A 12,677-nucleotide genomic window follows, 5' to 3' on the forward strand; every position below is an offset into this window, starting at 1 on the left:
CAAATCTCTCTCTCTTCTTTCAGGCACCCAGTTGGAGAGCAGAATGTGTGAGCAAAGGTAAGCACTTTGCCCACTGTGCACAGGCAGCTGTAGCACTGTCAGGCTTCTCATTTCCAGCATTTGCTGCAGTGCTGGGGAAAGTACAGTGGGCTTGCGCTCTCGTGCAACCTCATGTACACAGTGTGTGGGTTTTCAGGGGATGTCGTGGACTCCCATGCTGCAAAGAGTGAGGGTAATACAGATGAGGCCAAGCAAGCTCTTTTTGCCTACTGGCAGCCGGCTCCAGCCCAGGCCCTGTCCTGTCCCCGCAGGCACACAGCAGTGGCTCAGGGACACCTTTCCCTGTGGCCCTGGGCATCTCCACTGCGAGGCTCACACACATCTCTGGTTGTTCCCCAGGATCCCCACTGAGGATACTGCTGGTGGGCAAGACGGGGAATGGGAAGAGTTCGACAGGGAACACCATCCTTGGAAAGAACACGTTTAACACTGGATGTGCAGCAAGTGGGGTAACCCAAGAGTACAAGGAAGATAAAAGCTGCATCCATGGAAGAACAATTGTTGTTGTTGACACTCCTGGTGTTTTTGACAATACGGATTTCAGCAGAGGAACAGCTAATAAGATTAAGGATGGTCTTCGATGCCTGAATGAAGGTGTCCATGCCATCCTCCTGGTGATGCGGCTGGGCCAGATCACTCAAGAAATGATGCAAGTGGCTGAGTGGGTGACCAAGATTTTCCATACTGACGGAGAGAGGTACACCATCCTGTTATTCACCCGAGCAGACGAGCTGGAGGATCCAAGTGGTCTGAAAGGTTTCATAGAAGGAAGCCAATTCCTCAAAGGTTTGGTAGCAAAGTGTGGAAATCGGTACATCGCTTTCAACAACAAAGCCACGAGAGAGGCAAAGGATCGGCAGGTTGCAGAGCTCATCCAAATGATTGACGACATGGTAGAGAACAATCACAATGCTCCGTGTTACACGCGAGAAATGCTGGATAAAGGTTTTTGGAACTTTTTTTTAAATCGTTGTTCTATCCAATAATCATCAAAGGTTCAGTCAAAGAGCAGAAATCTCACCTGTTGTGCCATTCCTGCTGCCTCTGTGGGGTGATGAGGGTGTCGCAGTGTGCTCCCTCCTGCCCTCAGCATTCTGTGATGGGCTGGCCCTTACGTCCAAGGCCTTGCTCAGAACTGATAACACTATCCCGCTAAACACTATGATTATGAGCTAATCACCTCGCAGCCAACAACTCCCTTGAGCTCTAGTTCTCAACAAGATTGCTTGTGATCTCCTCATTTCCTTCTAGATATGTAGAAGCTTGAGTGACTGTAGTGACGGGATGGATTATGTGGAGTAATTAGTGGAAATAACCTACTGGGATATTCCCCTCTTAAGGGACGAAAAGGGTTGAAGAAACCTCCACGGTGGAATGGAGTGAATATGCAGAGTCTGTTCCATGATGGTCCCGCAAGCAGCGTTAAGACCTGCAAAGTGTAGATTGTTAGCAGCACCGGGGGGAACTTGATAGGCCAGCCCCAAGAGGTACAGCACAGATGTGGAGTGCGGTGTAAAACTCTGCATCCCGGCTCTGTGATAAGATTGTAGGGATGGGAGCTTGGTGGTATTGTGGAACTGGGAAACTGCATTGCAGTCATCCCAAGTTGGCAGTTTCTCAATTTTCTGTCACACCAGTTGCAATAGAGAGAGGAAGGATTAGTACCACTCCATCTGAAAGTAAGGAAATGTATAAAAATTAGAGAATCACTGAATCACCAAGGTTGGAAAAGACCTACAGGGTCACCCAGTCCAACTGTCCACCAATCACCGATAGTTCCCACTAAACCATGTCCCTCAACACAACGTCTAAACAAACCTCAAACACCTCCAGAGTTGGTGACTCCACCACCTCCCTGGCAGCCCATTCCAACGCCTGACCACTCTTTCAGAAAAGTAGTAATTCCTAATGTCCAAATAGCACAAGAGAGAAGGAATTTTGGGGGAGATACCATTGCAGACAAGTTGGGAGATCAACGCTGACTTCCAGGAGCAGTTGATAGGCTGAGTCTCTCTTCTCCCTGCATATGGATGCCTGTTGTGTAAGATTTGCATGCTTGGTTACAGCTAGTGCTTCCTTCAGGAAACTATCGAGTTATATCGTAGTTTAATGCATTCACAGTTGCCCGTGTTATTCATATCCTTGATATTTGTTTCTGCTCTGCAGACTGTGTAGTTATCACTGGCAATTCAAGAGAATCTGTTATCTATTGCTACAATAAAGAGCACTACTCCACAAGCCAATCGTAAGAGTTGTCTTTGAGCACAGCCAAGCTCCTTCAGAGTGCTCACAGAATCATAGATCACAGAATGGTTGGGTTGGAAGGCACCTCAAAGACCATCTGGTTCAATTCCCTGTGCTGTGGGCAGGATTGCTTGCCCCAAAATCAAGCACCAGCTCAGGTGCTCAGGGCCCCGTCCAGCCTGGCCGTGAGCGCCTCCAGGGTTGGGGCATCCCTCTCAGTGAAAAATTCCCCCTTGACATCGAATATAAATCTCTCCTCTTTAGTTTAAAACCATTCCCCCTTGCCCTATCACTATCTGCCTATGTAAAAAGTCAGCCCTCCTCCAGTTTATAAGATCTCTTCAGGTACCGGATGAGCACAGTGAGGTCTCCCTGCAGCCTTCTCTTCCCCAGGCTGAACACCCCCAGCTCCCTCAGCCTGTCTTCACAAGAGAGGAGCTCCAGCCCTTGGGGCATCTTTGTGGCCTCCTTTGGACCCTCTCCAACAGCTCCATTTCCTTGAGCTGGACACAGTACTTCAGATGGGGCTGCATGAGGACCACCCAGCGTGGCGGTGGGGTCTCCGTCCCTGGAGAGGTTCCACAGCCAAAGGGACACAGCCCTGGGCAGTGGGTGCTGGGAAACCCATGCGCAGGGATGGAGGTGTGCCTGCAGCTCCACGGGCTGAGTGATTTGTGGATTGTGGAATGGTGGGATTTGTATCTCTCACCAGAAAAGGAAAACCATGCAAATCACCGCAATGACAGGAAGAACTGCCAGCATTCTGGAGATCTCTCCTGTATGGTTTAGAGTTGAAAAATGCCCTTCTTTCCCTGCCCACTCTGTACCTCCCCATGTAGTCCTCAATGCACCCTTCTCTTAAATGGGGTTTGTAGGGATGGGATGCAGAGAGATGGCATGCATGACCATGAGGTGTTCAAGGCTGTTCTGGGGATAGTTGTTGTGCGAGAGGGGGAGCTGCCCTTGGTGCAAGCACCACAGCTCTCTGCCTCCCTTAGCTGTTAGTTTCAACATCTGCACTTTGTGGAGCTGAGTGCATTTATGGGAATTGTTTGTGGACCTTGTGCCTCACAGTGTGGCACCCGGGAGGAGTGCAGGGATGCTCCATGCCCCCAGTATGGGCAGGCTGTGCCCTGGCAATGCCACTTCCACTGTGGTGCCATCCCAATCCAGACTGTAAGCCGTGGTCCAAAGGTCCCACAGAGAGGCATTTCCTGTAAATGCTCTCAACTCTGGGCAGTGCAGTATTGAAAGTGCAGGCTGTGGCTCGGGGCGCTGGGGCCGCTCCCCACTGCTCACAGCTGAGGATAGCAGCAGTGCAATGGGCACTGGGCTTTTCCTGAGTGTAGAACAAGTGATGGCAATGACAGAGCCTTTATTTGAGAAATAGGCACTCGAGCAAAAGATATCAAAAAGGAATTGACTCACCCCTCCCGGTAACAGTGTGGAGAGAGGGACGAGCTGAGGAATGTGTCCCTCCCCCGTTCGTACCATCGCGCCGCCGGAGAGAAAGGTGGGGGCAAAGAGGGGGACCTGCGCAGATTCAGACTGCACAGGAAGTATTGCAGAGACAGAAGGGGTGGCTCCAGACCATCCCCCCAGCTCCAGGCACCCACACACTCATGTAGCCCACCCATTGGTTCAGGCTGTGACCCTGGAATTCCACTACACCTGGGTGTCCACCCATGCGTCAGGAGAAATGCCCCCATTCTCAGCCCTGGGCAGGGATCTGCACAGACGCTGTCCTTGACATGCAGTAGCCCATGCCTTCATGTGTCCTCACAGAGATGCATCCCCAGGGCCGGTCCAGTGTCCCCAGGGCCAGCAATGAGTCCCCAGGGCGAGGTCTGCAGGGAGCTGCACAGCTCTGCGCCTCAGGACAAGGCCTGCCAAACATGACCCACAGTCACCAGAGCACATCCACATCTTCCTCGGGGCCACAGCTGGTCTGAAGAAGAAGGAGCTGAGGCAATGGGCATGACTTGAAGCACAAGAAATGAGAAGGAAACATCACCAATCCCTTTCCCATTTGTGCAGGTGGGTGAGCACCGCACTGGCTGCCCTATGCGGCGGTGGGGTCTCTGTCCTTGGAGAGGTTCCACAGCCAAAGGGACACAGCCCTGGGCAGCAGGCGATGGGGGACTGATGGGTGGGGATGGAGTGGGCAGTCTGCAGAGCTGTCTGCGGCCCCAAGTGACCTGTGTCTTGGGGATGGTGGGATTTGGTCTCCCTGCCTCCACAGGGACACCCAGAGCAGGGGGCCCAGCCTCATGTCTGGGAGCTGGAGGTCCATAAGGAGGAGACCCCACAGCCTCTGGGACCTTCTGCCAGGGCTGTGGCACTGCATGGCACAACAGTGCTTCCTTTATCCCAGAGTGTACCAACAGGACAAAGGTGAATGGCTTGAATGTAAAAGAAGGCATGTTTAGAGTAGGTATCATTTAGAAATTCCTTAAGACAAGGGTAGTGAGGCATTAAAGGTTCCCGGAATAGCTGCCGATGCCCCATCCCTGGCAGTGCCCAAGTCCAGGCTGGATGTGGCTCTGGGACAGTGGGCGGTGACCCCACAGTGGGACAGCTCAGATGTGGCCAATTGTGGAGCACCGCTGATGTGCGATGGCAGCACTGCCCTCCTCCCGACGCTGCCTCTAAAAGCGCTGCTGAGCTGCACAGCGGTTCCAGCCCCGGCACTGCTGTGCAGGAGGAGAGCAGGAACAGCAGAGTGCAGCAGTCAGACCTGGGGACACAGCGCAGCGCTGTTTGGTGAGTTGCCTGTAGCTCTGCTGCCACTACGGGAAGAAATTCCAAGGATGCAGAATCTGCTTTCAAGGAGTGGGTTCTGATTTCCATGGATAAGGGCCAGCCAATATTTCTTTCCAAAGATGAAGTCAATGGAGATGGGTAATTCTGATGACATTGGGCTTTCTCCATGCACACACGACTGTCGGACTGACCTGAGTCCCCAGAGATCATCTGTATTGTCTTCATTAGCACAGGGAGGGAAGCAGGGGAGGTTTGTGCCATTCTCACTTAAAACCGCTCTCCTTCCAGGCACCTCGTGTGAGTGTGAGTGCTCTCTCAATGGCAGGAATCCAAAGCAAAGGTGAGTGTGTTTTTTGTTGCATCGTTGTGCGTATCCTGAGGCTGCCTCCCATCTCCCCACTCTTAGAGCCGCACAGAGCGAGGTTGAGAGCGGATTGGGCTGAGCGAGCCCTGTGTGCCTGCTGGCAGCCGGCTCCAGCCCATGCCCCGTCCCATCCCCGCAGGCACAGCTGTGGCTCAGGGGACACCTTTCCTTGCAGCCCTGGGCACCTCCGCCTGGGAGCCGGCGCGTGGCGAGCGGGGCTGTCCCGGCTCCGCGGGGCTCACACATGTCTGTGGTTGTTCCCCAGGATCCGAACTGAGGATACTGCTGGTGGGCAAGACGGGGAGTGGGAAAAGTGCAACAGGGAACACCATCCTTAGAAGAAATTCAATGCTATCTGGTTCATCAGCACATCCAGTAACAAGATGCTTCAATATAGTTGACAGTGACTTCCATGGAAGACCAGTCGTTGTTGTCGACACTCCTGGGCTTTTTGTTACAAGAGAAGGCAATACTAATGTTGCTGAAAACATTAAGAATAGCCTTGAGGTCCTCTCTTCAGGGTTCCATGCCATCATCATGGTGATGCGGATCACTAAGGAAGCAGAGGAAGTGGCTGAGTGGGTGGCTGACATTTTTGATACTAAAGCAGAGAAATACACAATCCTGGTATTCACCCAGGCAGAACAGCTGGATGATCCAGAAGATCTGAAGGGATTCATAGAAGGGAGACCACACCTCAAGAGGCTGGCAGCAAAGTGTGGAAATCGGTATACTGCATTTAGCAACAGAGACACCGGAGAGACGAGGGATGGGCAGGCTGCAAAGCTCATCAACATGATTGATGCAATGGCAGAGAAGAATCGTGGAGCTCCACATTACACACAGGAAATGCTGGAGGAAGACAAATGGAAATTCCTTGAGAACTTTTGTACCATCCTGTAGGCAGCAAAGGGTCGGTCCCAGAGAAGACATCTCCTCTGCCGTGCCTTTCCTGCTGTCTCTATGGGGTGAGGTGCAGCACGGTGTGTGTTGGGACTGAAGGATCTGTCAATAAACACTGAGCCTTGCTGTCTGGAGGAGCATCCATCTGTGCCCTGGGTTCTGCTGGGCTGAGCAGTGCTGGGAGGAGGTGGTCGCACACACGGTGCAGTCGGGACGCGGCCCAGGTCTGGCTGTGCCTCCGGGGGATGGGAGGTGGAGGGCTGGTGCGTGTGGCTGTGGGCATGCAGGTTGCTCTGGAGGACGGTGGGGATGTGGGAAGGGGAGCTGCCCTTGGTGCAAGGGTTGATGTTCTCCAGCAGCCTTTGCTCTTAGATGTGTTATCGGCACTGCTTGGAATGGAGTACACTTTCAGGAAGTGCGTTTGTGGGACCTTTGGCCTCACGTGGCATGTGTGCAGGAGATGTGGGAGATCCCCAGCTCAAAGGCAGCAGCAGAATGGGCAGCAGAGTCCTGGAAGAATAGTCAGGATAAAACATTCAGCACACAGCTACACACGTACACAGTGCTGTGGGTGAAGACCTGGGCTCCAGGATCTGGGACAGGGGTGCACTGTGCTGGTGGCAGTCATGGGGGGTTCCACAGGGCTCCATGTCAGGACTAATTGTCTCAGTAATTGTCTTCAGTATGTTCTCTACATGACTTGGATGCTGTCACTAAGGTGCAGTAAGGAAGGCTGTAGATGACACTACACTGCCATGAGCTGCTGACTCTGTCAGGGGTGGAGAGGCCTTGCAGAGAGACCCTGAGCAATGGGAAGGCCAGGCAATGCCCAACATCATGGAGGTGAACAGGAGTAAGAGCTGCATTCTGCACCTGGGATGGAGCTGCCGTGGGTATACGTACAGTCTGGGGTAGCAGAGGCCAGACTGCAGCCCCACAGAAGGGCTCTGGGGGCTCTTGGGCATCCCGGTGGATGTGAGCCTGCAGTGCCCCGCAGATTAAAGGGCCCCATCCCCTGGGGTGCAGCAGGCCCAGCAGTGCTGGTGAGAGAAGGGACCGTCCCCTCTGCTCTGTGCTGGAGACTGACCTCGAGCACGGGGTGCAGGTTGGGTGCTGCTGTGTGAAAAGTTAGACTGTGGTATATGGGCTTTTAATAAAGGCTTTCAAGGTGGAGAAGCGTTTGATTAGCACCTTGCTCCCCCTTAGAGTTGGTGCTTTGATAGTACATGAGCAGATTAAATGGAATTATTTAAGCAAGACATGGAGCTGTTAGAGAGTTTTGAAAGGAGGGTTGTGCAGATGGGGAAGGGTGTGCAGGGCAAGGGGTGTTTGGAGAGCGGAGGACCCTGTGTTTGCATGGCCCAGAGCAGAGGAGGCCAATGTGAATGCCTTGAATGTAGAAGAGGCCAGCTTCAGATTAGGTATCACGAAGAAATTCTTTAAGAGAAGGGTAGTGAGGCCATAAATCAAGTTTCCCAGTAGATCTGCAGATGCCCCATCCCTGGCAGGGCCCAAGACCAGGCTGGATGTGGCTTTGGGACAGTGGGCGGTGACCCCACAGTGGGACAGCTCAGATGTGGCCAATTGTGGAGCACCGCTGATGTGCGATGGCAGCACTGCCCTCCTCCTGACGCTGCCTATAAATGCACTGCTGAGCGGCACAGCAGTTCCACCCTCGGCACTGCTGTGCAGGAGGAGAGCAGGAACAGCACGAGTGCAGCAGGCAGACCTGGGGACACAGCGCAGCGCTGTTTGGTGAGTTGTCTGCAGTTTTGCTGCCACTATGGGAAGAAATTCCAAGGATGCAGAATCTGCTTTCAAGGAGTGGGTTCTGATTTCCATGGATAAGGGCCAGCCAATATTTCTTTCCAAAGATGAAGTCAATGGAGATGGGTAATTCTGATGACATTGGGCTTTCTCCATTCACACACGGCTGTGGGAATGACCTGAGTCCCTAGAGATCATCTGTATCGCCTTCATTAGCACAGGGAGGGAAGCAGGGGAGGTTTGTGCCACTTCCACTTCAAATTTCTGTCACCTTTCAGGCTCCCCGTGCGAGTGCACTCCCAATGGCAGGAATCCAAAGCAAAGGTGAGTGTCTCATCTGCTGCATAGTTGTGTGAATTCTGAGGCTGCCTCCCATCTCCCTGCCCTGCGAGCTGCACAGAGAAAGGGTGAGGGCGGATGGGGCAGCGAATTCTCGGAAGTAGAGCAGTTCAGCCTGGCCTTTTGTTTACCGTGCTGTCCTGGGCCTCAGGGAGCTGTGAGATCGCTTTCACTTTCTGTTTCTGCCATCAGAAGAGCTCTGGTTGCAGGCATTTAGGAAGCCTGGAGCTGGACAGCCCTGGGCACCCTTAGGGATGAACCTGAGGACCACTACAGGGGCGGGGGAGCTGCACTGCCCACAGCATGTTGTTGGTGCTGGGGTGAAGCTGGAGCAGATCCTGGGGCTGTGAGTTCACATGTACAGCTTTCCGGTCCCCAACCCAGAGAGGAGCTGCTCCAGCAGCCACTGTCCATGGCTGCTCCCCCATGGTGTGGGGAAGGAGGCGGTGGGAGCCGTGCTGTGCTTATTTCTGTCCAGCCGTGGGGCTTTGTGTCCTTTTTCCACAGGGCTCCTTGATCAAAGTCTTCTTTCTGGGCTTTGCTTCCTGCTGGGCATAAGCTGTTTCCCTTAGGGAGAGCTGAGACAGGGGATAGGGCCAAGAGGAGCTGAGTGAGCCCTGTGTGCCTGCTGGCAGCCGGCTCCAGCCCGTGCCCCTTCTTGTCCCTGCAGGCACAGCGGTGGCTCAGGGACACCTTTCCTTGCAGCCCTGGGCACCTCCTCCTGGGAGCCGGCGCGTGGCGAGCAGGGGCTGTCCCGGCACCGAGGGGCTCACACACATCTGTGGTTGTTCCGCAGGGTCCCAGCTGAGCATCATCCTTGTGGGCAAGACTGGGAGTGGGAAGAGTGCAACACTGAACACCATCCTAGGGGAGGAGACGTTTGAATCAAAGGTGGCACTACATTCAATAACCCCACATTACAAAAAAGCTGAGAGTGACTTTTGAACAGCTTAATGAGTACTATTATAAATACTGAGCCTTGCTGTCTAGAGGAGCAGACACACCTCAAAGGCAGCAGAGGGGCAACACTGAGCTCTGCTCTCTGTGACAGCAACAGTGTCATAGCGAATGGCATGGAGCTGTCAGGGGAGGGTCGGGTGGGGCTGAGGGAAAGGCTGTGCCCCAGAGGGGGATGGGCATGGCACAGCTCTCCAGAGCAGCAGCCACGGGCCCAAGCTGCCTGAGTGCTGGGACACTGATCTCACACATAGGATTTGGGTCTGGCTTGTCCAGTGGGGAGCCAGGGGTCCCTTACAACCTGGGACATTCTGTGATCCCACCATTCTCAAGGCACCCAGGAGGAGTGCAGTGATGCTCCAAGCCCCCACCCAGGGCAGGCTGTGACCTGGAAATGCCGCTGCCACAGCAGTGCCATCACAGTACAGACGGAGCTGTGGGCCAAAGGTCCCACAAAGTGGCTGTTCATAAAAATGGGATGGCAGTGTGGTTGGGTGCTGGTGCCTAGGCTCATGTCCGGGAGATGGAGGTCTCCAAGGAGACCCCTCAGCTTCTGGGTCCCTGTACCAGGGCTGCAGCACTGCACGGCACAACAAGGCTTCCTTTATCCCAGAATGCACGGATAGTACAAAGGTGAATGGCTTTAATGTAAATAGGGCAGGTGTGGTGAGGCCATAAATCAAGTTTCCCAGTAGATCTGCTGATGCCCCATCCCTGGCAGTGCACAAGACCAGGCCGGATGTGGCTTTGGCACATTGGGCGGTGTCTCCGAAGTGGGACAGTTCAGATGTGGCCAATTGTGGAGCACCGCTGATGTGCGATGGCAGCACTGCCCTCCTCCTGACGCTGCCTCTAAAAGCGCTGCTGAGCTGCACAGTGTTTCCAACCCCAGCACTGCTGTGCAGGAGGAGAGCAGGAACAGCAGAGTGCAGCAGTCAGACCTGGGGACACAGCGCAGCGCTGTTTGGTGAGTTGCCTGCAGCTCTGCTGCCACTACGGGAAGAAATTCCAAGGATGCAGAATCTGCTTTCAAGGAGTGGGTTCTGATTTCCATGGATAAGGGCCAGCCAATATTTCTTTCCAATGACAAAGTGAAAGTCAATGGAGATGGGTAATTCTGATGACATTTAGATGTTTGGCTTTCTCCATGCACACACGGCTGTGGGACTGATCTGAGTCCCCAGAGATCATCTGTATTGTCTTCATTAGCACAGGGAGGGAAGCAGGGGAGGTTTGTGCCATTCTCACTTAAAACTGCTCTCCTTCCAGGCTCCCGGTGTGTGTGTGAGTGCTCTCCCAATGGCAGGAATCCAAAGCAAAGGTGAGTGTGTTTCTTGTTGCATGGTTTTGTGTATCCTGAGGCTGCCTCCCATCTCCCCACTCTGAGAACCACAGAGAGCAAGGCTGAGGGTGGGTGGGGACAAGCGAGCCCTGTGTGCCTGCTGGCAGCCGGCTCCAGCCTGTGCCCCGTCCCGTCCCCGCAGTCACAGCTGTGGCTCAGGGACACCTTTCATTGCAGCCCCAGCACCTCCACATGGGAGCTGGAGCGTGGCAAGCAGGGGCTGTCCCAGCACCGCGGGGCTCACACATGTCTGTGGTTGTTCCCCAGGATCCAAGCTGAGCATCATCCTCGTGGGCAAGACGGGAAGTGGGAAGAGTGCGACAGGGAACACCATCCTAGGGAAGAGTGAATTTGAATCAACAGTGTCAGCACATGCAGTAACCCAAAGCTACTCAAAATGTGAAAGCAGCTTTCGTGGAAGACCAATTGAAGTTGTCGACACGCCCGGCCTATTTGATACAAGGGAAGCCAACATGAAAACAGCTGAAAAGATTAAGAATGCCTTTCAGTACTTCTATGGAGGGGTCCATGCCATCGTGTTCGTGATGCAGCTGGGCCGAATCACTAAGGAAGAGCAGGAGGTGGCTGAGTGGGTGACCAAGATTTTCCATACTAAAGCAGACAAGTACACAATCCTGTTATTCACCCGAGCAGAACAGCTGAAGGATCCAGCAGATCTGAAGAGTTTCATAGAAGGGAGCCCATACCTCATTGAGCTGGCGGCAAAGTGTGGAAATCGGTACATTGCTTTCAGCAACACAGCCACAGGAGAGGCAAGGGATGGGCAGGTTGCAAAGCTCATCAGCATGATTGATGTCATGGTAGAGAAGAATCGCAGCGCTCCGCGTTACACACGAGAAATGCTGGAGGAAGACACACGGACATTCCGTGAAAAGTATTGCACTATCCTGTAGGTAGCAAGGGGTTGGTCCCAGAGCAGACATCTCCTCTGTTGTGCTGCTCAAGCTGTCTCTATGGGGCGATGTGGGGCACGGTGTGTGGTGATGGGACTGAAGGATCTGTCAATAAACACTAAGCCTTGCTGTATGGAGGAGCATCCATCTGTGCCCTGGGTTCTGCTGTGCTGAGCAGTGCTGGGAGGAGGTGGTCGCACACACGGTGCAGTCGGGATGCGGCCCAGGTCTGGCTGTGCCTCCGGGGGATGGGAGGTGGAGGGCTGGTGCGTGTGGCTGTGGGCATGCAGGCTGTTCTGGAGGATAATGGGGATGTGAGAAGGAGCTGCCCTTGGTGCGAGAGCTGAGGTCCTCCAGCAGCCTTTGCTCTTAGATGTGTTATCGGCACTGCTTGGAATGGAGTACACTTACGGGAAGTGCGTTTGTGGGACCTTTGGCCTCACCTGGCATGTGTGCAGGTGATATGGGAGATCCCCAGCTCAAAGGCAGCAGCAGAATGGGCAGCATAGTTCTGGGAGAATCTTCACGATAAAACATTCAGCACACAGCTACACACGTACACAGTGCTGTGGGTGAAGACCTGGGCTCCAGAATGAAGACAGGGGTGCACTGTGCTGGTGGCAGTCATGGGGGGTTCCACAGGGCTCCATGTCAGGGCCAATTCTCTTCAAAGTTCTCTTCATGACTTGGATTCTGTCACTGAGGTACAGTAAGAAAGGTTGTGGGTAACACTACACTGCCATGAGCTGCTGACTCTGTCAGGGTTAGAGGCCTTGCAGAGAGACGCTGAGCGATGGGAGGGCCAGGCCTCCCTCCCGAAGGAGAATGGGATCTAGAGCTGCATTCTGCACCTGGAGTGGGGCTGCCCTGGGTATATGTACAGAGTGGGGGAGCAGAGGCTGAACGTCTGTCCCACAGAAGGGCTCTGGGAGAGATGGCATGCATGGCTGTTGGGCATTCAGGCTTTCTGAGACAGCTGTTGTGTGGGAGAGGGAGCTGCCCTTGGTGCAAGAACTGAGGCTGT

The 12,677-nt window shown here is 53.9% G+C and overlaps 2 protein-coding genes across 6 annotated transcripts in view; both read left to right on the forward strand.

Moving 5' to 3' along the window:
• Positions 1–11,786, forward strand: part of GIMAP7L5 (GTPase IMAP family member 7-like 5) — a 598,436-nt gene extending 586,650 nt beyond the window's left edge. For 2 of the 5 annotated variants that reach the window (NM_001396076.1, NM_001396077.1), the window contains 2 exon segments: positions 24–57; positions 400–2,293. In NM_001396076.1, the coding sequence (NP_001383005.1) occupies positions 24–57; positions 400–1,046 (681 nt within the window). In that variant the 3' untranslated portion in view covers positions 1,047–2,293. 5 annotated transcript variants of the gene reach the window in all.
• GIMAP7L2 (GTPase IMAP family member 7-like 2) lies at positions 4,935–6,468 on the forward strand. The gene is made up of 3 exons (XM_025147400.3): positions 4,935–5,067; positions 5,356–5,407; positions 5,697–6,468. The coding sequence occupies exons 2-3, from the start codon at positions 5,386–5,388 to the stop codon at positions 6,332–6,334; spliced, it is 660 nt and encodes a 219-aa protein (XP_025003168.2). The 5' UTR covers positions 4,935–5,067; positions 5,356–5,385; the 3' UTR covers positions 6,335–6,468.
• Positions 11,787–12,677: the final 891 nt, after the last annotated feature.

This window comes from Gallus gallus, chromosome 2 (assembly GCF_016699485.2).
Source record: "Gallus gallus isolate bGalGal1 chromosome 2, bGalGal1.mat.broiler.GRCg7b, whole genome shotgun sequence".
Classification (NCBI taxonomy): domain Eukaryota; kingdom Metazoa; phylum Chordata; class Aves; order Galliformes; family Phasianidae; genus Gallus; species Gallus gallus.